Below are 23,756 nucleotides of genomic sequence, written 5' to 3'. Positions count from 1 at the left end.
TGCACTTTGGGTGAAACCACGCTTCAGGTATGTCTGCTGCTAATTTGGCTCTTCATTATAAATGGCGTTTGGTTTTATTTTTAAGCTTCAAATTATCTGTTGATATGGCACTCAAATTCTCAAGCCTGAGATTCATAGAAATAAAGATTGACAACTCTTTTCCAGCTCACTTGGCCTCCTGTTTTTTTAGAACACGCATGAGGATAGTGTAGATATTATTATGTTTGTAATTAGGCAACGTCACGAGGTTAATATCACGGTTTGTTTATTTCATTTTTCACCATTGTCGATAGTGTTGGCATACTAGCTTTGTCAATGAGCATGTTTTTCAGCTTTCATACTAGATTCACAATTCAACTCAGGGAAATATTTTTCACGGGTTCTTTGTGAATCTTGTTAAGTTCCGTCATGAAGCTATCCCAGATCTTTAACAAATAGTATTAAGCCTAAATTTACCCTGAACTACCATTCCTTCAACATTCTCTCTCTCTCTCTCTCTCTCTCTCTCTCTCTGGTTTGTTTGTTTGTATTTTTTTTTAAACAATTTACCCTGAACTACCATTCCTTTAACATTCTTGTTTTTGCTGAAATCGTTGCATATATTTCCTATGTTTCAGTGAAATGCCGTATCTATATACTATGTTTCAGTGAAATCGTTGCATCAGTAGCCCACCAGCTTGACCAGATTGGGATGATAGAATTACTAAACAATATGAGCAAGAGTATTATTAACACCCAAAGCTCACATATTTTTTTCCTATTTAAGAACAGAAAGCACATGTCCATACAGGCATACATATACGAATACAAAAGTGTTTTTTTTTTTGTGCATGTGACTAATTTACAAAAAGTTTGACAAAAAATGGTCAAAGGAAGAATACTTTTTTTTATTATTTCATATACTTTTTCAGCAGGGGACTCAAAAAATGAGAGTAAATGGCAATACACCAGTCCATACACGTGGGAGAAACATCTACCTGGGCAGCTCTATGCTTTTTACCATGAAAAAACCTTTGGCGAATTGTGAAACCCCGAATGCATGACTGGATAGTAACAGAGGCTACATGTAGCTGTAAGTATGCTTGTTTCAATACAACAGCTGCTTCCTCTCGCACTACTATGTACATCTTTCTTGCAAGGCAGCCTACAAAATGAAAAAAACAGTAAACCCAAAGGACAACAAAGCTCATGAAAGCCTAAACTGCAATATCAATAAACTTTAGGTTTTAGTCTTTCTATTGCAGTCTATTGTCGGAATATTATTTAAGAAAGTTTACTTTATATTAGGATTTACATAAAGATAAAGCATTTCATTTGTCTCTTGTCTCATTTTGTTATTATTATTTTTTTTTCGTTTACGTTGTTCTGATCTCATATGAATTAGTGGTCAATCTCTCTAGAGTTTTCTACTTAATCACTTGTCTAAATAAGCATACTTGTGCATATGGTCTAGTCAAGAGTTCTCTTTTTTTAAATACTCCTAGCTATAAATTTTAATCAGAAAATATTCTATTTTCCCTCTAACATTTTATTTGTCTCTGTAACTTACTCTCTTTTTAATTTCTATTCCTAACTTCTACGGAGCCAAAACTCGCTGGAAGAGTGATATTCGATTCGATCTCTGATGAACTGGGCAATATCATTCTTCCCATCTGCTTTTACGTCTTTTTTCGGTAATCTGCATTGCATAATATCAAATCAGCAGTCAATTGAGATCATATCCTAGCCATTTTCATTCAACCCCATTCTCGATGGAAACATAAATACAAAAGTAGATACCAAGATTTTATCAATCTTTTGAAGATAATCAATATAAGCACACAATTGTACTCTAAATAAAAAAACAAGATGAAAAACTAACCGCACATATATTTATCCATAACGGGCAAATTGTACGCTGATATTCCTTCCATCGAGAAGCTGATCAAAAAAATTATACGAGGTCAGTAATTCTTTCTGCCTTACAATAACATAAAAAATGTTGAAAAAAATGAACAAATTTTGACACTTGAAAATTACATGACCGACTATTTCTTTAAGAGACTTATGAGCTACGCTAGCAATATGCTATGAAACCATATTGTTTCAGTTACCCACTCGTATGATCGCATATTCTTTGACTGCGATCCATATAACAAAGTTTTCCATTTCAGAAAAACAAAACCTTAGTAAAGAATGTCAAAAGCATATTGTTTTTTTTACCTTCAATTATTTTGCCGTGCTGTTTGAAAGCCTTTTTCTAATGTGGTTTCATTGGTGTCAGCAATAGACCTGCATATCTCCATACAACTACGAGCAAAACTAACAACACAATTAATCTTCAATGTAAATAATTTCATATTAGGAAGGTAAATGTAGCTCATAAATCTCAATATTTCCCACTGGTATGATCGAAAATTACCGAGAAAATGAACTCATAAATCTCAATATTTCATTCAGAGATCAAACTGCTCAAGCATTGCAAAAGACAAATGAACCTATGCAAGTTTTAAGAAATTTATAAGACAATAAGCAACTCTGAGGCAACCAATAATTAGTTTTAAGGTCAAACTTATAATTTTTTTTAAAAGAAACATGGACTTTTATTAAAAACTGGAAAAAAGCCCAAAAAAAGAAAATACAAATCCGAGAGTAGACAGGGACATCCTAGACAACGGCCCCGCACAAACACGCCATACCAGACTGAAAGAGAAATCCTATACTCAATACAAGGTCAAACTTATAAATGTTCTAAAACTTGGATGTTATAGCAAATATGATCGATGGTATTCCAACAAAGAAGGTCATTTCTTACGATCAGAGACAACAAAAATTAGAAACTCACAATGCCACAAATATTAGTTCCTTAAATCCTTAGTTGTTTGATTGCCGATTCAACCGCTTTCTCATACTGCTCGGCGGCGAGTCCGCTCGGGAAAATCTTCCCGCTGAATCAATACGAGACCAAAACTGAACCGACAACAAAAAATGAAAAACTAAGTACTCACATCGAACATATGATTAAGGAAAGGAATTTGAGTACACTATAGCAATACCCGTACCGTCGAGGTTTATCTTCACAAATACATTCGTCCGTGCGTTACTCTCTAGACCTCCCCATTTTGAGCCACTAAGACTTGCACTTCAATAACTTAAAAAAAAAAACCATCTAAAATCCAAGAAAAATGAAGCTCGAGAGAGCTGAGATTCGGAAGCAGAAATACCTAAATGTATTCGTCAAGTTGCGATGCGCTAATGCCGACTCCATTGAACTAAACGGTATTATTGCGCCTTCGGGAACGCTATGCAGGGACTCCTGGGCCGTTGTAAACTGCTAATATTAAAAAATAATTATATAAAAAAGAAAACATAGACAGAGATACATATTTAGGAGAGCATCACAAAGATTACATTTAGGAAATCAATACAAAACCATTTAGTGTAAATAGTCTACTAATCAACAACCCTAGAATTGATAAACAACACAAGCTTGCAAACTTTCTTATAAACGAAATTATTCACCCTTTTTTTGGTTTTGTATAATTTAATTTAAGATAAAATAAAGGATAAATTACAAGAACACCAGGCTCATACAACTATTTCCTTGTAAGTACCTAAATAGTAAATACATAAATAACAGGCGCTCTAGTAGCTAATTAATTTTTAAAACTTAAAATTGTGAAATAATCAACGTTTTAATAATATTTTGTAAGTAGCCAATCTTCAATACAATAAGACAAAATTGCTTTTTTTTCTTCATTCTTTGCCAAAAATAAACTAAATGAAAATAATTTATCTATACCTAAATACTTTCTTTCTCTCTCTTTGTCACATTTTAAACCATGACGGATGTTAAAAACAACATCACAGTTAATAATCGGTAATAACTGTTAATAAATTTCTAGAACAAGAAACCTATTAATAGTTATAACCGACTATTAATTGAATCATAAATCTATTAACAATTATTATCGACTAGTTGATTGTGGTTTTTATGTTTTTGACTTCTGTCCATGACTCAAAATGTGACGAAAAAAGAGAGTGAGAGTAAACATGTCCCAGTTTTATGATTGTTATAGGACCGAATCCGACATCAATATTGTACCTAAGCAATTGAAATTCGAATAGGTGCGAAATTTTGAAATTAAATTGGGTTCTTATTTTTTTTAGGGTTTGATTGTAAGTGTTTGTGGATTTTGGGCTATGTCTCATAATGTTCTTATGTTCTATTTTTTAAAATAGCGTGTGGTTAATAATTGTTAATATACTGTCCTTAATAATCGTTAATCATTGTTTTTTTTTTTATAACCGTAGTGTCCGGGTTAGACCCGACTAATATCCACGAGGCTCTGGCATTATAATAATCGTTAATCATTGTTATAACAGTTTGTAACAAAACTAATTAAAAGCAAATACTGGATAGAGAGAAAAAAAAAAGTAAATCAAAATTAATTAAGTAAATAAATTGTCACGTAATTAATTAATTTTTAAATTTAAAATTGGTCAAAAGATCTTTTTGTCTTTTTAGTCAGTTAATAATTTGAGTGGCTAATTTCTAGTTATTAACCAAACATTGGCTAAAAAAAAATTCAACACTTCATAAAGATTATATAGCTACAGTGCCCAATAAAATTTCCACATGGTTGAAGTGCTTTAGTTGGTGATAAAACTCATGAATGAACATACTATCAGAGAACAGGGAAATGTTTTTGATTAAGGGATTACCGAGTTCTCCTTCTTACTGATTATCTCTACATTACAACCTTTTAGACTCTAAGTAGCTGACACGTGTACACCAAGCTAAGGAACCTAATACAAAGGCCAATGCACAGACTAACAACAGCAATACAGAGTAAAGTAAACACGACTAACTGTGATATTCTTAACACATATCATTCCAGAATAAAGACGCAATTTTACAGCTCCGGATCCTACCGTGTTTCACAAGCTGTCGTGGACCATAGTCACAAACGACTAGAATTGAAATTACTTAATTTCGTTGATTTAAACACAAATAATACAAACGAGAAGCTATTGCGGAGCCCTTAATATTTTACATTTTTAGCAAGCATTATATGATTTTGTTTTCATATATCCCCCTGAATAATTTTTATTTTTTAAACCCTTATAGTGCAAATCCAGGCTCCGCCACTGGTGAGGTGGACAAAATGTTAGAGGTTGCTAATTCTGGAGTTTGCAACTATATGATTACTACTCTTCATATAATCTCAAATTCAAGGTCTATAAATGATGCTAGATAAATAACCAAAAAACACAGTTCGAAGAATTCGGTCTATTTATATAAGGTATATCGCAAAGTGTGGGAATCAGTTTCCCATTGATGAACCATAATTCGGTAAATGCAACAACACAATAACTGCCGTAAATCCGGGACATTTCACTAATACAAGTCCCTGTAGCTACTCTATGAGCTATAGATATAGTACTAGGCCTGAGATCTTTTTTTCTTGAAGATACAACAGGGGATCACACCCTTTCAAAGCCATCTCAATTCTTGTCTGAACCTATCAACCAATCGTTTGTGTTTCAAGTTTCTTCTAATTCAGAAATAAATGGCAAGCAAGCTTCCTTCCAAGTAGTACAAATTACCGACAATGATTTATTGCAGTGGAAACAAGCATCAAGATTTCCATTCTTTCGAAACTAATTTTGGTCGAGAATTAAAACAAACCAAGCATGTATGATGTAAACACTGGAGTAGAAAAGAAGTAGAGAAAACGATGCACCTGTTTGGTTGGTTCACAGGCCTTGCTTCTTCCCGGCGAGCCATGCTCGGATCATCTCCTCGGTCTTGTTTTCGGGAACGTACTCCTTTTCCTTCATCTCCAAGTAGTAAGCGTGGGCTTGGTCCAATCTGCCGCCGATGAAGAGGCCGTGAACGAGCGCCGTGTAAGCGCTGCGGTCGGGCCTCAGCCCGCTCTCCATCATCTTCCCCCACACCTTGAACGCGTTCTCGAACTGCCCCCACCCGCAGAACTTCCTCACCAGCATGGCGTACGTGTCGATGTGGGGCCCGCCCCTCATCTTCCCCAGCAGCGCAAACACCTCCTCCGCGGACCCCACCGCCTGCAGGAACGCGTGGTACGTGCGGAACGTGGGGGCCAGCCCGCGCCGCTGCATCTCGTCCAGGGCCTTCCCCGCCTCCTCCACCTTCCCCGCGCGGCACAGCGGGCCGATCAGCGAGTTGTACGTCACCGTGTTCGGCGACACTCCTTTCTCCTCCATCCCCGCCATCAGACTCACGGCCTTGTCCACGAACCCGCTCTTCGCGAGCGCGAACACCACCGCGTTGTACACTTTCCGATTCGGAGCGATCCCGCGCTTGCTCATCCGCTCGAAGATTCGCAGGACCATGTCGAGGTTGCCTCTGCGGGAATTGCAGGAGATGAGCGTCGAGTACGAGATTTCATCGTAAGGGAGGCCGTGCCGCTTCATGTCGGACCACACGCGGCGGGTCTCGAGCATGTTGTGGCGCCACCCGTTGAGCACGATGTTGAAGCTCTTGGTGTTGAAGGGGAACGTCTTCTCGTTGCACACCAGGAGGTGCTCCGCGTCTCGGACGCTGTCGTAGCGGCACAGCGCCCCGAGGAGGGCGTGGAACTCGTCCATGCCCGTGCTCAGACCGAACCGCTTGTGCGCGTGGAACGTGCTGATCGCGGACCCCACGTCGCGCGCCGCGCAGTACCGCCGAATCATGATCACCAGAGTCTTGGGCGTCACCAGAGACCGCGCCGCCATGTCGGAGATGACGGTCCACGCCGTGTCGAACTTGCGCATCTTGGCCAGGATGGCGATCATGTTGTGGTAGGCCCTCACGGAGTGGGAATAGCTCGCCTGCTTCCCAGCCCACAGGAAGAACGTGTACGCCGCTTCCCAGTCGTTCCGGACTCTGTTTAACACCTCCACCACCATCTCCGGCGACGCTTTCGCCGCCAATTTCTCCAGCTCTCTTCTCACCTCCGACCTCGGCTGCGTGGCCACTAGTATCTGCACCGCCGCCTCCACGTCATCCGGATCAAACTTTTCTTCCACGTCACTCTCGGAGTGGCTTTCCTCATCGTCGTCGTCGTCATTTCTCAGCGGCCGAGGCTCGGAGGAACAGAAGGGGGAACGTCGTGGAAGAAGATGACGCGACGGAGGTGGTGGTGGTTCGGCCACAGTGGATAGACGAACGGGGTTGGGTTTGACCGAGTTGACCCACTGGTTGTGCGTAGCCACAACTGAGGCTAGGGCTCTTATTCTTCTCATGCTTCTGCTCTTTTATGAACGCTAACTGTTCGACAAAATTACTCAAAACAACATTAATACAACGCTCTTCTTCCGCTTCCACTTGTGTGCACAGGTATATGCTAATGAAATTCTTTTTAACTCAATAACTCTCTAATAATTAAATGGTTCAGTTTTAGGATAAAACTCAATGGCTTCAAAAGATAAATTACAAAACTTTGACACAAGTCTGTGTTTGCTTTATTTGTTTTATGTGATTGCTTCTTTAACATTCCGATGACAAATTTTATATACTAACAACATGATGATTATATTTGAAATAGAAAATAAAGAAGAAGCTACCCAAAAATGTTCTCACTTTTCACTAAATTAATAGCACGAATACAGACAGACATTAAAGTGTGAAGTTGAATTACAAACAATAAGCAATCCGAGCAGCAACAAATGATATATTTATTTGGTAATAGAAAGACAAGGTGTATGAAATGAATCTATATTAAGGGTAAGCGGAGAGGTGTGTGGAGTTGAGGTTGAATAGAGTGCGGTCCGTAAGAATTGTGGTACCAAAAATGAATAAAAGTTTAAGCAGAGACGGCCTCAATGGCACTGCCTAGTGGCCATGCCGCTTCTACAAAATCGTTCTGATATTTGACCTTCTTCACCAGCGTCACCTTTTGCCACGGGTCCACATCTGTCCCACAAACACAGCGCTCATCAGAAGCCGATCATCACATGTAAGAATGAATGAATGTAGAAAGAGAGAGTGAGAGAATATGTACCGAAACCGTCGACGAGCAGGGTGTACTGGTACACCAGATCCATGCAGATGTAGGGCAGGTCAGCCTCGTCCACATTCGGGTACACCGCCTTGGCATCCTTGAGATTGGTTTGGCACGCACGCTTGGCTGCGTCTTCGAAGTCCTGGGGACTCACCGTGGCCTTGGCCTCGTTGGGGTTCACAAAACCAGCCTACACAACAACGATAGGACATGTCTGTCTCTCACTCATCTACAACACAAAGAGGAAGGAGAAAAAAAAGGGATGGCTGTACCTGAGCAGCCCTGTCGAAGAAAAAGGAAGCCACAAAGAGTTTCCTCTGGCCATCTCCGCCTCCGCCGTTCCAGACACCGCCGAAGGTGCACTTCATGTGAGTGCACGTGTCTTTTGTCTTCAGAGCCTTTGCGGCTACCATCTTGCACTCCCCTAGGCTCGAACCAGATCCCATTGCAAACGCCCTGTAACCCTCTCCTCCGTACTTGTATGACCCTGAATGAACCCAAAGCAAGAAATGACTCGTTTGTTTGTTTGTTTGTTCGTATAAGCATTGAGAGATGAGCGTGTACCGTCATAACCGGCTAAGATGCAGGGGTTGGCGGAGTCTGGGGTGACCTTTAAGAGCTCGGCTCGAGCAGCGAGTAAGCCGTAATGCAAGTAACTGGGACACGTAATAGGAAATATTGACTACCTCAGAGATGGTAAAAAAAAAACATAAATTAGATTGAGAAAGTGAGGGAATGACCTGTGGACGTAGAGATAGTAAGTCTTGCCTTTGAGCTTCATCTGCTTCACGTACGTGTCCTCTCCATCAATGGGCTTCGGGGCCTTCCCAGAATCAGCCTCGGAGATGGCATAGGCCATTTGGACGGAGCCGCCGCCCAGGTCCACCACTCCCACAGTGTCCGAGTACTGCCTCCCCAGATTGCCCAGCAGATAGTTTATGGTCACCTGCGCAAACGAACATCACATGTCCTAATTGATAGTCACCAGATCTCTACTAATTGAATTCCTCTGAGAGTCTGTGAGAGAGTACCCATTGGAAGGCTCCTTCCTGAGTGCCGTCGAGGACGGTGACGGCGTTGGAGTCGACCTTGAAATGGGAGCGCCGCTTCAGCAAGTCCCTGACGGCTTCGAGGATGCGTTCGGAGGAGTCGCCGGGGAGAGACCTGAGGCCGGCGGTGGCCCCCACGCGCACGGGAGTGGAGGCGCGGAGAGTGGCGGGGACGGCGGCGGTGGCCTTGGAGAGCATGTTGAGCAGCGAGGCGGCGGCGTCGTTGGGGTGGGCGGCGAAGGAGCTCAGCCCGGGCTTCTCCTGGATGAAGAGCTCGAGGGCGCCGCCGATGGGGAGGAGGTCGAGGGAGGCGTCGAAGCGGAAGACGTGGACGCGGCTGCCGGAGCTGCCGGCGTCGAAGATGACGGCGTAGGAGGAGGATTGGGGGAGCTTGCGGTTGGAGAGAGAGGGGGCGGCGCCGTCGCGAGGAGGGAGGAGATACACCACCAACGAGATGAGGAGCAGAGGCGCCGCCACGAGGAGGGCGATGCCTCTGTAGCGGCGGCTCTTGTCGTGGCGCTTCAGCATTTTGAAAAGACCCGAAGACGACAAAGACGACGACGACGACGAAGACGACGACGGAGGCGAATTGTCGATCACCAGCTCCGTCGATGACGCCGATCTGTACCGGATCTGACCCACCTTCGGATCTTGAACGCTCTCCAGCTTGCCCTCCCACGATCCGATCGCAACCAACAATTCCTTCCTATTCTTTCACATTCGCATTCCCTCTCTCTTTCGTACCCGACACACACACGCAGCCAATCAAGTAATAAGCACAACAATGAGGACCAAATACATAAATATTTACTTCGATAAAAAAAAAAAAAAAAAACATAAATATTTACTATTGTATTTTCTTAAATTTTTTTAACTAATTACTTATTTTAATAAATTGCTATCTCGTTTTACATATGAACTTCAAAATGTTATGTCACGTACATGCTATATATAAACAGAAATTTCAAGCATAAACAAAAAAAAATATAAAACATAAAAATATAGCACATTCCCACCTAATAAAGGAACTAAAAAGAGCGTGTGTTTGTCAACTCCAAACCAAATCCACTAAAGTGTTGAATTAGCTTTGTCAAGTGTTGCAGCCAAAGGGTTGCTACCCCGGTTGGTGGTGCAATTCTTATCAGCTACGCCGCCGGACTTCCAAGCTATGCAACACATGATGGCAGCTCTGTTCCGAGAATTGGGCAAATATATATTTATTTCGATAGATCGATGAAAACCTATGGTCATTCAATGAGCGCCACTCAATCGAGAATTGGAGATGGATTTTACTATGAAACAAGACGGTGCTCGTTGTTGTTAAAAGTTGAAGAATGACTCTATCAACTTTCTTTTGGGCTAAGATTCGGAGCTGGAAAATAACTTTCTTTTTCTAGGCGGGAAAGAGGTGGTTCTTAAGGCCGTTATTCAAACAATCCCGAGCTAAAGTTTAGTCCCTCTTATAAAGCTTGCTGAACGGTCTCTTATGGGGTCGGGAGGGGATTAAGCGAGGGTCTAGTTGGAGGATTGTGTGGTGTACCGTGAGGAGTTTGGCGTATTTTTCGTAACCCTAGGGGTATTGTTATATTATCATCACGAGCTTTTGTTGTTTTGGTATATGTTTACACAATGTCATATGATGGTTCGTAATCTTGTAAAAATGGCCATACTTTTTGTAGATGTTGTAATTTGGGTTTCTACACTCCCTCTTGACATAGAAGGAGTTTTGGCTGACATGCCTTGATTTAATTCAGGTCTGAGACCTTTCTTTAAAAAAAATGTACAACAAAATATTGGAATCAGTCGTAGTACATTGAGGAATTAGCCCATGATTACAAACAGGCGTTTAAATTTCTTTCAATTCATAGAAATGATTGCCGTTAATTTGCCATCAAACAACAATTCATTATTATGGCTATTTAAACACTAAAAAGAATGCAACTACTTGACTTCCCGATCCACATTCTATAAAAGATTCAAACTTTGTATCTGGATGACGACAGACTACATCATTTTGTATGATCACCACACTTATATTTCTTTATGTAAACGATAATTTATGTGTAAAGTAAGTGCTTTCGAATGAAAGACAGACTGCTATGAAACCATTACCATCCATTAGTTTATTGTTCATCGATTAAACTTTATAGTGAAGTGCGATCAACCCAAACAAAAGCAAAAGCAAGAGGATGCTTCAAGACCACAACTTGATGCACTTTTTGTAAACCTCAAAGTTAAGCGAAATCGCATGAGATGTCACATAAATCGCAGGCAGTGAAAGTTGACTATAGACTAATTAATGAAACCAAGAGCGTAAAAAAACAATATGCTATTGTACTCTAATAACAACATTATTGAGCATTATGGTAAAGAATGAAAAAAGAAAGATGGGAAGAGAGATGAGGGTTAGGCCTTTTTCTTCTTCTTGTGGGTGGGTTTGAGTTTGTGGGGGAAGAGAGCACGGAAGAACCAGGCGGCCAAGATGGCTCCGATGAATGGGCAGACCCAAAAGACGTAAAAGTGATCCCATGTGTTGTGCCCATTGTCCAGCGCGTAAGCCCAACCGAAGGCCTGCGTGGCATAATAGTCAATACAATAGTGAGTGATGAATCAGAATGAATTGATCTCAAAAGTCAAGTAGGTACATTGACTGGGTTCATGGAGGGGCCGGTGAAGGAGGAGCCGGAGACGACCATGATGACGGTGGCGAATGTGATGAGCAAGTTCTTGAGGAAGGGGCTGCGGGGGCCCTTGACGACGATGAGAAGTACGGCCAGAGTGATTGCAAAGGTCAGAACGGCCTCCGCGGCGGCGCCGGTGTGAGCGTCCACCTTCAGAGACGGCCCGCCGACCATCTTCTTGTACTCCTCCGGCATCGGCATCACCTCCCTCAGCGCCATCACTCCCCCAACCGCCCCCACCGCCTGCACTTTCGATCATTCTCAAATCATTCTCAAACTCAAATCAATCAAATCAAGAGAGTGATTATTTATAGGTGTGACCTGGGCGGGGAAGCGGACGGCCATGGACAGGAGGGAGTCGGGGCCGAGGCCGGCGGCGTAGAAGGCGGCGATGGCCGTGGGGTTGAAGCTGGCGCCGCCGAGGAGGCCGCCGATGAAGTTGAAGCCCATGACCAGAAGGAACACTAAAAAGATGGTGATCGCCAGGGGCGCCCAGGCAAGGCTTTGCACCCCCGCCGCCGCGGATATGGCCGCCGTGAGGGCGCCCAGGGAGGAAGCGCAAATGATCCACAAGAAGGTCACGGCCATGTCCCCCACCGCCGCCTTCACGATCCCCATCGATAATGAATCTACAGATCCAAATTCCAAAAGGCAACAACCACTCGTCTACAAACTCGCTACGCCTCTTTTCTACTTTCAACTCACTTACCATTCACCTAATACCACTACTACTCTAATGCCACCTCCTTTTTATTTTTTTATTCTTTTTTTGGTCAAAATATTTTATTTTATTCTATTTTACTCATCGTCAATTCCTCACTATCTTTACTTTTCGCATGAATATCGCTTTTTTTTTTTTTTTTTTTTTTTATACTTATTATCACTTTCTTTTTTTTTTTTTTTTTTCTAGCGTGATATCACTTTTTTTAATAGATCACTTTCTTTTCTTTTTTTTATTCTATGCTTTTTTTTTCCTTTTTTTTTTATACTTATTATCTTTGCTTTTCTTTTTTATTCTAGCATGATATCACTTTTTTTAATAGATCACTTTCTTTTCAAATGAGTTATCCCTTGATTTGTTTTTCTTTTTTGAATATCTATACTATAATTTAAACTTAATTGTATACTATTTAATATGTCATTCAATTATTGGTTTTTTTTTTGGCTCGGAGTTCAATATCTTATATAGTCAATAATGTATCTTTTGGACGGGCCAAGGAGACCCTCGATCATAGGATATCAATAAAACCAAATATTTCAAATATATGTGGTATCTTCAAAGTTCAAACTATTTAGACTACATCAATTTTTTTTTTTAAAAGGAGTATAAATAGAATGACGATCTAGCTACGTAGTTATTCTCAAACTTGATATTAAAAAAGTATCCAATATTTAATTTTTTATACTAAAATAAATTAATATTAAAGATAAAAATATTTTTCATTAAATATATAATTATTAAAAAAAATAATTAACAAAAATAAAATAAATAAATACAAAAAAAAATGAAAGACGAAAAAATATAACTCTTCCTTTTATTGACTACACAAATCCTTAAAAAAATATATATTTAGATCTTCACTGCTGATTTGACCGATCAAGAGAGCTTCACTGTGGCGTTCGAAGGCTACATCGTAGTCTCACAAATTTATTCAAGTTGCGTTTTTGTCACAAATCTATCGACATTAACGCATATAAACACAAATATACCAACATTAAACACAAATTTACATAGACATTAACAAAAATTTACACAAACATACCGAGAGGGCCAACCCTCCGACTGAAATGCGAATCGCCATCTACGAGACAATAGCTTCAGTCGCAATGAGTCAAATGCCGTTGTTCTCGTATATCTTCACAAGCTTTTCATTCCCTACCCAGAATTCTTGGATTTCGTTCCATTCCAAATTTATTATTACGTCATAATTCTTTCTCTAAAGCAAAATTAATACCAGAATTAAGACAAATTCAAAGGCAAATAATTGTAGATCTCTCGTCCAAAAGCTCTTATATGCTCTGGTTTCTCGTTTGTAATATTCATAGACCTACTGATCCGATCATTGGAGAGAGAGAAGCAATCAAATAGATTGGGAATCTCAACGCACGAATCCCAATTAAAAACTAGGATATTATTTTGTAAGCGTGGAAAAGCTGGAGTTCTTTTGTATATAATAAATAAATAAACAGTAATGATTTCTGACACGAACTCACGACTCTCACGATTACCCAACAAAGCAATAAAGCCTAAAAATTGCTTAAAATTGTTCCACTTATCACGAATTGTGTGGATCGTTCAAATTCGGGCTCGTGACACATAGCAGTGCTCATAAATAAATAAACATTTTTGGGGTATTTTTCTCTTTAGTTTTTAAAATAGGGTCCCATTTTTGGGTTGGGCCCAATCGGAATGAATCCAGGCCCAGGAGATAGAGGGGAGCTTTAGCTTGTTAGATAGACGAGATCTAAATCTAATTAGTAGAGAAACAAAAGACAGCGAGATCTAAAGACGTTGAAGAATATAGCCGTTGCATTGAATGAAGCACAACGGTTACATTTGGTGTGTGGTGGTGAGCGAGTGGAGTGGTGTCTCTTTATATAAGCTGTTTCAGGTTTTCAACGATCCGATACAGATAAAGCGTTTTATTTTCACATTCATCTCTCATCTAATAGAAGAGAAATAAGAAATCATTTTCCAAAGACTAAGTTGTGTGTGCCGTGCGTGAGTTCGAAGATGAACGACCTGATGACGAAATCGTTCACGAGCTACGTGGATCTGAAGAAGGCGGCGAAGAAAGAGGAGGCGGCGGCGGACTTGGAGATGGGGCCCGGGGACGCGGGGATGGGGTTGCTGCTGGAGGAGGCGGAGGGAGTGAAGCAGCAGATCTCCGAGCTCCGCGATCTGCTGGCGAAGCTGGAGCAGTCCAACGAGGAGTCCAAGAGCCTCCACAAGGCCGACGCCCTGAGGGCAGTGCGGGCCCGCATCAACGCCGACGTCGTCCTCGTCCTCAAGAAGGCGCGCGCCATCCGGGCCCGCCTCGAGGACATGGACCGCCAGTGCGGCGGCGGCGGCCACGACGTGCAGCGCCGCAGCCGCTCGGCGGTCACGGCCGGGCTGCGGCAGCGCCTGCGGGAGGTGATGATGGAGTTCCAGGGGCTGAGGCAGCGCATGATGGCGGAGCACCGGGAGGCCGTGGAGCGCCGCCACTTCACCCTCACCGGAGAGACCGCCGACGAGGCCGCCGTCGAGAGGATGATGGCGGCGACGGAGCAGACGGCGGCGGAGATGGAGGAGCGGCACGGGGCGGCGCGCGAGATAGAGGCGAGCCTGCTGCAGCTGCACCAGGTGTTTCTGGACATGGCGGTGATGGTGGAGGCGCAGGGGGACAAGCTGGACGACATAGAGCAGCACGTGGTGAACGCGTCTCACTACGTGGCCGCCGGCACCACTCAGCTCAAGGGCGCCAAGGACTATCAGAGGAGCTCTCGCCGCTGCGCCTGCGTCGCCCTCATCCTCCTTCTCTGCCTCGTCCTCCTCATCGTCGTTCCCATCGCCGTTTCCTTCTCTGCCTCTTAGCCCCTCAACTCCTTCCGTTGAGGCTACTCGCTTTACTCACTCCTCTTAGACTCTACTCTATTCTATTCTATTGTTTCTTCTGTGGAATGAATGCTCATATACTTTTACATTAATCCAGAGATTTTGAACAATTTCAGTCCAACAGCTTCTTCACTAAGTTGGGTGATGCTATGCTGTTTATGTTTCATTTGTCAGTCCATCAATGATTCACAATCACCCGAAGTCCTCTCTTTGGATATATCCTCTTTGGTGGCAGCTCTAAAAAAGTTATTAAATCAACAAACAAATGGTGTACTTTTGGCTTTGAAAACAACTACGGGACCAGGGAGTTCAAAGCCTAATTGGGTTGCTATGAAGTTTGAACATTTTTGTTAAAAACGACTTGGTGGTTCATGAGTCCTGTCGATCTAAAGGTCATAATTGTAGTATATATACTCTCTGTCAACATCTGAGCACAAGTCATTCTGTTTTCTAATTTCTTACACTTGAGATTGCTTTCTCTTTGTCAACATTGTGTGTCGCTAAGTTCACTTCAGGTCCCAATTTGGTTGTTATTTTCATAGTTTTGAAACGATTTAAAAATCGCCATTACTTTATAAATGTTACCCTCAAAACGCTATTTTTGTAATATTCCTGGTGGGAGTTTGCTAGGGAAAACGGGCTCATGTGCAGATTGTGGCTATTGTGGTTGTGGGCCTTCAGCCCATGTTTTGAAAGAAGTCCAGCCCGTCTTCACCTTAGTATTGTGGGAATACGATCAAAGTTAAGTTTTATTTTTCTTGAAGAAAAAGAAAAGAGTTGGGTACACTACTAAGGTGAAGAAGAAAGAAAAGGGGATTCAGACGCAGAGAAAGAGATTTATTAGTGATTTGAATCTGAAGTGAGGAAGGATGAGCAGCATCGGGACAGGATACGATCTGTCGGTGACGACGTTCTCGCCGGACGGGAGAGTGTTTCAGATCGAGTACGCGGCGAAGGCGGTTGACAACAGCGGCACGGTGGTGGGCCTAAAGTGCAGCGACGGCGTTGTCCTCGGCGTCGAGAAGCTCGTCGCCTCCAAGATGATGCTCCCCGGCTCCAACCGCCGCATCCACTCCGTCCACAGCCACTCCGGCATGGTACTCTCTCTCTCTCTCTCTCTCTCTCTCTTAGGGTCTTTTAGGGTTTTCCATTTGAAATTGGAGTTATTGCATTGCAGGCCGTGGCTGGCTTGGCCGCGGATGGGAGGCAGATTGTGGCGCGCGCCAAGTCGGAGGCAGGGAATTACCAGAGGTAAGTTGAATCGGTGAGTCAGTGAATGTGTGTGTGTGTTGATGAGATGAGATGATAAATGGATGATGGTGTGGGAATGGATGTAGTGTTTACGGAGAGCAGATTCCGGTGAAGGAGCTGGCGGAGCGGGTGGCGAGCTACGCCCACCTCTGCACCCTCTACTGGTGGCTGCGGCCGTTCGGGTGCGGTGTGATCTTGGCCGGCTACGACCGCGACGGCCCTCAGCTCTACATGGTCGAGCCCTCCGGCGTCTCCTACCGCTACTTGGGCGCCGCCATCGGCAAGGGCCGCCAGCAAGCCAAGACGTACGTACCTAACTCTATACCATTCCATTTCATATATTCATTCATTGATTCCATGGAATTGCAGTGAGATCGAGAAGCTCCCTCTGTCCCAGCTGACGTGCCGACAAGCCATTGTGGAGGTTGCCAAGATCATCTACTCCATCCACGACGACGCCAAAGACAAAGACTTTGAGCTCGAGCTCACCTGGGTCTGCGACGAATCCAACCGCCAACACCAGAAGGTATTTATTTTATCGCAATCTCTGAATATTAGCTTAACAGTTACAAATGAATGGTGGTGCTTGTTTTTGTCTCAGGTTCCTCAGCACCTGTTTGAGGAGGCCAAGACCGCCGCCAAAGCTGCCTTGGAAGAAATGGATGCCGACTAAGCTTTTTCTCCATTGCTCTTTCTCTTTCTTTTTTTTTTTTTTTTATAATTCCTCTAGTCATGTATAAGATGATGAACACACACTGAATTCTCCAACTTATTTCCCCTTTGTCGTCAACTTTGTTTTCTTGAAACCAATTGCACTCATCCATTCATTTGATTAGCCTATATACCTATACTAGCACTTCCTTTGCTAATTAGGTTTACTTGAAAAACCAATCTCATTCGCGTTGCACTTTGGGAGAAACATCTACCTGGATTAAAGTGGCAGCTCTATGCTTTTTACCATGAAAAAACCTTTGGCGAATTGTGAAACCCCGAATGCATGACTGGATAGTAAGAGAGGCTACATGTAGCTGTAAGTATGCTTGTTTCAATATCCAGCTTCGGATGTGTGTCTGTATCAATACAACAGCTGCTTCCTCTCGCACTACTATGTACATCTTTCTTGCAAGGCAGCCTACAAAATGAAAAATACAGTAAACCCAAAGGACAACAAAGCTCATGAAAGCCTAAACTGCAATATCAATAAACTTTAGGTTTTAGTCTTTCTATTGCAGTCTATTGTCAGAATATTATTTAAGAAAGTTTACTTTATATTAGGATTTACATAAAGATAAAGCATTTCATTTGTCTCTTGTCTCATTTTGTTATTAATTTTTTTTTTTTTCGTTTACGTTGTTCTGATCTCATATGAATTAGTGGTCAATCTCTCTAGAGTTTTCTACTTAATCACATGTCTAAATAAGCATACTTGTGCATATGGTCTAGTCAAGATTTCTCTTTTTTTAAATACTCCTAGCTATAAATTTTAATCAGAAAATATTCTATTTTCCCTCTAACACTTTATTTGTCTCTGTAACTTACTCTCTTTTTAATTTCTATTCCTAACTTCTACGGAGCCAAAACTCGCTGGAAGAGTGATATTCGATTCGATCTCTGATGAACTGGGCAATATCATTCTTCCCATCCGCTTTTACGTCTTTTTTCGGTAATCTGCATTGCATAATATCAAATCAGCAGTCAATTGAGATCATATCCTAGCCATTTTCATTCAACCCCATTCTCAATGGAAACATAAATACAAAAGTAGATACCAAGATTTTATCAATCTTTTGAAGATAATCAATATAAGCACACAATTGTACTCTAAATAAAAAAACAAGATGAAAAACTAACCTCACATATATTTATCCATAACGGGCAAATTGTACGCTGATATTCCTTCCATCGAGAAGCTGATCAAAAAAATTATACGAGGTCAGTAATTCTTTCTGCCTTACAATAACATAAAAATTGTTGAAAAAAATGAACAAATTTTGACACTTGAAAATTACATGACCGACTATTTCTTTAAGAGACTTATGAGCTACGCTAGCAATATGCTATGAAACCATATCGTTTCAGTTACCCACTCGTATGATCGCATATTCTTTGACTGCGATCCATATAACAAAGTTTTCCATTTCAGAAAAACAAAACCTTAGTAAAGAATGTCAAAAGCATATTGTTTTTTTTACCTTCAATTATTTTGCCGTGCTGTTTGAAAGCCTTTTTCTAATGTGGTTTCATTGGTGTCAGCAATAGACCTGCATATCTCCATACAACTACGAGCAAACTAACAACACAATTAATCTTTAATGTAAATAATTTCATATTAGGAAGGTAAATGTAGCTCATAAATCTCAATATTTCCCACTGGTATGATCGCAAATTACCGAGAAAATGAACTCATAAATCTCAATATTTCATTCAGAGATCAAACTGCTCAAGCATTGCAAAAGACAAATGAACCTATGCAAGTTTTAAGAAATTTATAAGACAATAAGCAACTCTGAGGCCACCAATAATTAGTTTTAAGGTCAAACTTATAATTTTTTTTAAAAGAAACATGGACTTTTATTAAAAACTGGAAAAAAGCCCAAAAAAAGAAAATACAAATCCGAGAGTAGACAGGGACATCCTAGACAACGGCCCCGCACAAACACGCCATACCAGACTGAAAGAGAAATCCTATACTCAATACAAGGTCAAACTTATAAATGTTCTAAAACTTGGATGTTATAGCAAATATGATCGATGGTATTCCAACAAAGAAGGTCATTTCTTACGATCAGAGACAACAAAAATTAGAAACTCACAATGCCACAAATATTAGTTCCTTAAATCCTTAGTTGTTTGATTGCCGATTCAACCGCTTTCTCATACTGCTCGGCGGCGAGTCCGCTCGGGAAAATCTTCCCGCTGAATCAATACGAGACCAAAACTGAACCGACAACAAAAAATGAAAAACTAAGTACTCACATCGAACATATGATTAAGGAAAGGAATTTGAGTACACTATAGCAATACCCGTACCGTCGAGGTTTATCTTCACAAATACATTCGTCCGTGCGTTACTCTCTAGACCTCCCCATTTTGAGCCACTAAGACTTGCACTTCAATAACTTAAAAAAAAAAACCATCTAAAATCCAAGAAAAATGAAGCTCGAGAGAGCTGAGATTCGGAAGCAGAAATACCTAAATGTATTCGTCAAGTTGCGATGCGCTAATGCCGACTCCATTGAACTAAACGGTATTATTGCGCCTTCGGGAAAGCTATGCAGGGACTCCTGGGCCGTTGTAAACTGCTAATATTAAAAAATAATTATATAAAAAAGAAAACATAGACAGAGATACATATTTAGGAGAGCATCACAAAGATTACATTTAGGAAATCAATACAAAACCATTTAGTGTAAATAGTCTACTAATCAACAACCCTAGAATTGATAAACAACACAAGCTTGCAAACTTTCTTATAAACGAAATTATTCACCCTTTTTTTGGTTTTGTATAATTTAATTTAAGATAAAATAAAGGATAAATTACAAGAATACCCCCTGAATTCAAGGGTCGGTAACGAACTGCCCTCTGAACTCGAAATTTCCACAAAAACTATCTTGAACTATTGTTTTGCTGCGACGTTGCCCCTTCCGTCAAATTTATTCTAACTCTGTTAAAAATTTGGTGACGTGGATATCAAATGTGATTTAAAACATGTATAATTATCAAGTTACTTTCAGTTATTATTATTATTATTATTATTATTATTATTATTATTATTATTATTATTATTATTATTATCAAGTTACCCAAATTGATATCAAATTGGCTCCGATTCGTAATTCTTCTCAATTGCTCGTCTTTCTCGATCATGAGGACTTGGAACCCTTGCAGAGGAAAAAAAGTTTTGACAGATTTATTTACAGCGAAAACCAACTTGCACCGAGTGACTCTGCATTGTTTTGCGTTATTTATTTGTATCGTCAACTCATCAAGCATCAACAACAACAAGCGCTTGAATATATAGAAAATTTAACAGTATATATTTAGGGGAATTTGGTACTGGTTTAGTAGCTTGGTATCCTAATCAATGGCGGGAAGAGAGAGGAGAAGAAGAGAGCCGTTGGTTCTCGCTTCCACGAAAGCTCTCCTGGATTCCGCGGTGAGTTCCTCGCAACGCGGCGGCGATGGCGACGATGCACCGAGTCATCTGAGCTTATCTGCCGGAATTCTCCGGTTGAAGACCGATTCGGAGATCGGAGAGCCGAAATTGAGTTCGCTTGACGAGTCGGCTTTGGTCGGTCTCTCGATTTCCGTGCTCAAAAGGCTTCGCGTAACTTCGGGCTCGTTGATGAGTGTTCTCTTTCGATTGCTCAGGTGGTTCTGTTTGATTTTGGTTTTGATAGGGTAAAAGATGAGCTGACCCCTAATTTTGTATGTTTGTTCGAATTTTTGTTGATCTCTGGAACTTCGTGTCGAAAGCAATAATACCCAAAGAACTGTAATTTCTCTTAAAAAGAAAAAAAATCAGCTTTGTTTGATTGCTGTGAGAAACATGGAAATATAGGATGAGAAAATAAATGAAAAAATAAATAACTTGAATCCATTAAGTGAATATCGTTTGCTCGTTACAGTTCAATGGAGTATAGTTCACTTGGAACCCGTTCATTATTATTGAAGAAAAGAAAAAAAATGCAGAGAAGAAAAGAAGAAAAAAAAGGAAAGAGAGAGAGAGGATAGAGAGATAGAAATATATTATTAATTATTTAATAATTTTCCCTTCAAATAATAATCACGTGAGAGTCATGTGCTCATTTTAACAGAATATTTTTGACAGAAGGGGCAATACTTTAACAGAATGAGAGTTCATGTGATTTTTTGTGACTTTTTCGAGTTTAGGGGGCAGTTCGTTACCGACCCTTGAGTTCAGAGGGCATGAGTGTAATTTATCCTAAAATAAATAAATGTGTTGCAGACCAACAAGAAGAAACAACGCAAAGATAACAGCCCGCCATGTGCTTCTATGCCTGCGAGAAAAAATTTCTTGCATCGCTAACATGTAAGCGAATTTATAAAGCTCCAGTCAAGTGGAGTAACTCCCTAATCTTCTGCAGCTGTATATGGATACAAATCATTATTTACAAATTCACCGCCCTATTTCCATTCGATCGGGCTTAGTTTTGTTTACGGTTTCGAAATCAATTTCAAGAAGTCTCGAATCAAAATCACCAACACATAGACACCAACACCATAACTAAACTTACGCTGAAGGAGACAGTTGCGAATTTGTGAGCATACTTACCTTTGGCGACGAAATAGTACACTGCGAATCGACTGTGAAACCGAAATTCCGACGAAGAAATCCGGCAGAAGGATGAGACAATCCGACACAATGCTTGGCCTGATTATATGAAGAAATTGAAATTCAAACATTATTGTCGATTAAGAACATGGGTTCTTGTGATTCCTCTATATTCAGTAACTTATAATTCGTGGTTTTTTTTTAAAAAAAAGCTCACCTAGGAGAGGGCTTCTAGGCCGAGTCTGCAACGAAATCACCGTCGGAGACGAAGTTTGAGGAGATTATATTGGAAAAGAACTCCTTTCCTCTCCTCTGGGTTCGTTGTTTTTTTTTTAAAGAACCACGGACTTTGGTTGGAGAATGGAAGAAGAAAACCGAGCAGAGAAGATAGAAGGCCGGGAAAGTGTTGACCAAAACAGAGCCACGTGTTACCCAGGGATTTTACCACGTGTCGAGCAAAGATGGGGGGCAAAGGAGTGCCAGGTGGCAGACTCTGGATAGCAGTTTAAGTACCATAGACTCTTATTATCAACAGAAATGCTTTTCAGCCCGAGCACGAATTCGCACGACTCCCCACAAAGCATTAAACACAAAAAACAAATTGCCACGTGTCAATGGATAAGTGGATCGTTTGGGCTCGTGACCCGTGATAAATAGCATCGCTCTATTATCAATGGTATGGATACATGATTGGATAGAAATTGCGTAATATATCTGATGGATACAAACATATATAGGGTACTTAAGATTATGAATGAAAAATCATTGACAATGAAACTCAACGAGATGACTCCAATATTTAGTTAAAACTACAAAAAAAAAAGAAAAAGATATTGATACGGCAAGAGAGGATATGTTAAATATTTTCTCAATATAGAACAAAAATATAAATACAACTTGAGAATATAAATCATTTTCTTAAAAGGGGAAAATTATAAAAAGGTGTTTTTTCTTTGAAAAATTTATTAGTGTGTCTTATAGTGCGAACATTTTTATAAATAGCGGCAATTAGAATCTTATAAAAAATATCTACAAACGACATGGTATTCCTGATTTGCTTTTCATTATGATAAAATGATGCAGTATTTATGTTAATTTTACGCATGTAAATACATGGACCTGATTATTTACTTAAAATTTATGAAACGTTGGTATATAGCAATGTGAAACTGTAAATATAATTATATACCTAACGCATCCTTTTATATACTATTCAAATTTAAAATACTGTTTGTGGGACCTTGGCCTATTAAATTTGAAATTAATTAACGAGGTATGAGGGTGAAACTTTTGATGATTTTATTACCCATATATAAATAGAGCACAACACAAATAAAATTTAGAGAGATTTAATAAAAAAGATTGCACAATTTTATATTTTATATTGAAGTGTACAGGTTAGAAAATAAATAAATAACCAAATATATAAGAAAAAAAAAGTTTTTTTGAAAAATTTATAAAAAGTGTCTTATAGGGTACAAACATTTTCTTAAATAACTATTAAAATCTTTTAAAAAATAGCAATTTTTCAATGGTAAACGTCTTATAAATGAAATTATAAACAATAATAAAGCTACATAGAGTCAAAACAGTATACATTTTATATACAAAAAATTAGGTAACTAACCAACTAATATGTTTGAGATTGCTATATATGTGGAGGAATAGAACATAGATTTCTTCGTTTGAAATCATCTCACAATAAATATTTATAAGTTTGGTTTTGCATTTATGGCGACTTTAGGGTTTCTAAGGTTGGGATTGCTATATATCTAACGTTTCGTAAATCTTAGGTAAATAACTACAAACATAACGAGGCATTCCTGGTTTGACTTTTTCATTGAAATAATATGGTGGTGTATTTACGTCAAT

General features: G+C 40.3%; 5 protein-coding genes and 3 long non-coding RNA genes across 8 annotated transcripts; 2 read left to right on the top strand and 6 right to left on the bottom strand.

Moving 5' to 3' along the window:
- Positions 1 to 986: 986 nt before the first annotated feature.
- On the bottom strand, positions 987 to 3,450 carry LOC149394606 (uncharacterized). The gene is made up of 7 exons (XR_016297058.1): positions 3,204 to 3,450; positions 3,042 to 3,130; positions 2,825 to 2,949; positions 2,203 to 2,289; positions 1,862 to 1,920; positions 1,550 to 1,678; positions 987 to 1,144 (listed from the first exon to the last, which is right to left on the bottom strand). It is a non-coding gene; the product is annotated as an uncharacterized LOC149394606 (long non-coding RNA).
- A 1,791-nt stretch (positions 3,451 to 5,241) lies between these two features.
- Positions 5,242 to 7,257, bottom strand: LOC149394605 (pentatricopeptide repeat-containing protein At5g15010, mitochondrial-like). Its single transcript, XM_089614698.1, has 2 exons — positions 5,727 to 7,257; positions 5,242 to 5,504 (listed from the first exon to the last, which is right to left on the bottom strand). The coding sequence occupies exon 1, from the start codon at positions 7,246 to 7,248 to the stop codon at positions 5,740 to 5,742; it is 1,509 nt and encodes a 502-aa protein (XP_089470824.1). The 5' UTR covers positions 7,249 to 7,257; the 3' UTR covers positions 5,242 to 5,504; positions 5,727 to 5,739.
- A 309-nt stretch (positions 7,258 to 7,566) lies between these two features.
- Positions 7,567 to 9,852, bottom strand: LOC149394604 (apyrase 2-like). The gene is made up of 6 exons (XM_089615087.1): positions 9,038 to 9,852; positions 8,747 to 8,952; positions 8,571 to 8,662; positions 8,279 to 8,493; positions 8,007 to 8,196; positions 7,567 to 7,918 (listed from the first exon to the last, which is right to left on the bottom strand). Exons 1-6 carry the CDS (start codon positions 9,581 to 9,583, stop codon positions 7,809 to 7,811), a joined length of 1,359 nt encoding a protein of 452 aa, XP_089471213.1. The 5' UTR covers positions 9,584 to 9,852; the 3' UTR covers positions 7,567 to 7,808.
- Positions 9,853 to 11,252: 1,400 nt separating this feature from the next.
- Positions 11,253 to 12,463, bottom strand: LOC149394603 (aquaporin SIP1-1-like). Its single transcript, XM_089616078.1, has 3 exons — positions 12,058 to 12,463; positions 11,701 to 11,979; positions 11,253 to 11,626 (listed from the first exon to the last, which is right to left on the bottom strand). The coding sequence occupies exons 1-3, from the start codon at positions 12,352 to 12,354 to the stop codon at positions 11,462 to 11,464; spliced, it is 741 nt and encodes a 246-aa protein (XP_089472204.1). The 5' UTR covers positions 12,355 to 12,463; the 3' UTR covers positions 11,253 to 11,461.
- A 1,867-nt stretch (positions 12,464 to 14,330) lies between these two features.
- LOC149394602 (syntaxin-111-like) lies at positions 14,331 to 15,553 on the top strand. The gene has a single exon (XM_089614783.1). The coding sequence runs from the start codon at positions 14,471 to 14,473 to the stop codon at positions 15,311 to 15,313; it is 843 nt and encodes a 280-aa protein (XP_089470909.1). The 5' UTR covers positions 14,331 to 14,470; the 3' UTR covers positions 15,314 to 15,553.
- A 566-nt stretch (positions 15,554 to 16,119) lies between these two features.
- Positions 16,120 to 17,425, top strand: LOC149394601 (proteasome subunit alpha type-3-like). The gene is made up of 5 exons (XM_089614784.1): positions 16,120 to 16,431; positions 16,512 to 16,585; positions 16,672 to 16,890; positions 16,955 to 17,111; positions 17,187 to 17,425. The coding sequence occupies exons 1-5, from the start codon at positions 16,204 to 16,206 to the stop codon at positions 17,256 to 17,258; spliced, it is 750 nt and encodes a 249-aa protein (XP_089470910.1). The 5' UTR covers positions 16,120 to 16,203; the 3' UTR covers positions 17,259 to 17,425.
- On the bottom strand, positions 17,321 to 19,152 carry LOC149394600 (uncharacterized). Its single transcript, XR_016297026.1, has 4 exons — positions 18,778 to 19,152; positions 18,437 to 18,495; positions 18,125 to 18,253; positions 17,321 to 17,717 (listed from the first exon to the last, which is right to left on the bottom strand). It is a non-coding gene; the product is annotated as an uncharacterized LOC149394600 (long non-coding RNA).
- A 243-nt stretch (positions 19,153 to 19,395) lies between these two features.
- LOC149394599 (uncharacterized) lies at positions 19,396 to 19,880 on the bottom strand. Its single transcript, XR_016297027.1, has 3 exons — positions 19,778 to 19,880; positions 19,616 to 19,704; positions 19,396 to 19,523 (listed from the first exon to the last, which is right to left on the bottom strand). It is a non-coding gene; the product is annotated as an uncharacterized LOC149394599 (long non-coding RNA).
- Between the last annotated feature and the right edge of the window lie 3,876 nt (positions 19,881 to 23,756).

This window comes from Urtica dioica, chromosome 5 (assembly GCF_054948205.1).
Source record: "Urtica dioica subsp. dioica isolate 48M chromosome 5, U.dioica_male_clone48M_v1_H2, whole genome shotgun sequence".
NCBI classification, from domain to species: Eukaryota; Viridiplantae; Streptophyta; class Magnoliopsida; order Rosales; family Urticaceae; genus Urtica; species Urtica dioica.
Note: the sequence above shows the minus strand (reverse complement) of the source record. Positions and strands in the feature narration are given on the sequence as shown.

Excerpts from the sequence above, each read along its gene's own strand:
- LOC149394605 (XM_089614698.1), bottom strand. The coding sequence starts at position 7,248 with ATGAGAAGAATAAGAGCCCTAGCCTCAGTTGTGGCTACGCACAACCAG.
- LOC149394604 (XM_089615087.1), bottom strand. The coding sequence starts at position 9,583 with ATGCTGAAGCGCCACGACAAGAGCCGCCGCTACAGAGGCATCGCCCTC. Across the intron at positions 8,494-8,570 it reads CATCTTAGCCGGTTATGACG|GGTCATACAAGTACGGAGGA; the intron begins GTACACGCTCAT and ends GGGTTCATTCAG. Across the intron at positions 7,919-8,006 it reads CCTGCTCGTCGACGGTTTCG|ATGTGGACCCGTGGCAAAAG; the intron begins GTACATATTCTC and ends TTTGTGGGACAG.
- LOC149394603 (XM_089616078.1), bottom strand. The coding sequence starts at position 12,354 with ATGGGGATCGTGAAGGCGGCGGTGGGGGACATGGCCGTGACCTTCTTG. Across the intron at positions 11,980-12,057 it reads CCGTCCGCTTCCCCGCCCAG|GCGGTGGGGGCGGTTGGGGG; the intron begins GTCACACCTATA and ends TCGAAAGTGCAG. Across the intron at positions 11,627-11,700 it reads CCTCCATGAACCCAGTCAAT|GCCTTCGGTTGGGCTTACGC; the intron begins GTACCTACTTGA and ends TATGCCACGCAG.
- LOC149394602 (XM_089614783.1), top strand. The coding sequence starts at position 14,471 with ATGAACGACCTGATGACGAAATCGTTCACGAGCTACGTGGATCTGAAG.
- LOC149394601 (XM_089614784.1), top strand. The coding sequence starts at position 16,204 with ATGAGCAGCATCGGGACAGGATACGATCTGTCGGTGACGACGTTCTCG. Across the intron at positions 16,586-16,671 it reads GAGGCAGGGAATTACCAGAG|TGTTTACGGAGAGCAGATTC; the intron begins GTAAGTTGAATC and ends GAATGGATGTAG. Across the intron at positions 17,112-17,186 it reads CCAACCGCCAACACCAGAAG|GTTCCTCAGCACCTGTTTGA; the intron begins GTATTTATTTTA and ends TTTTTGTCTCAG.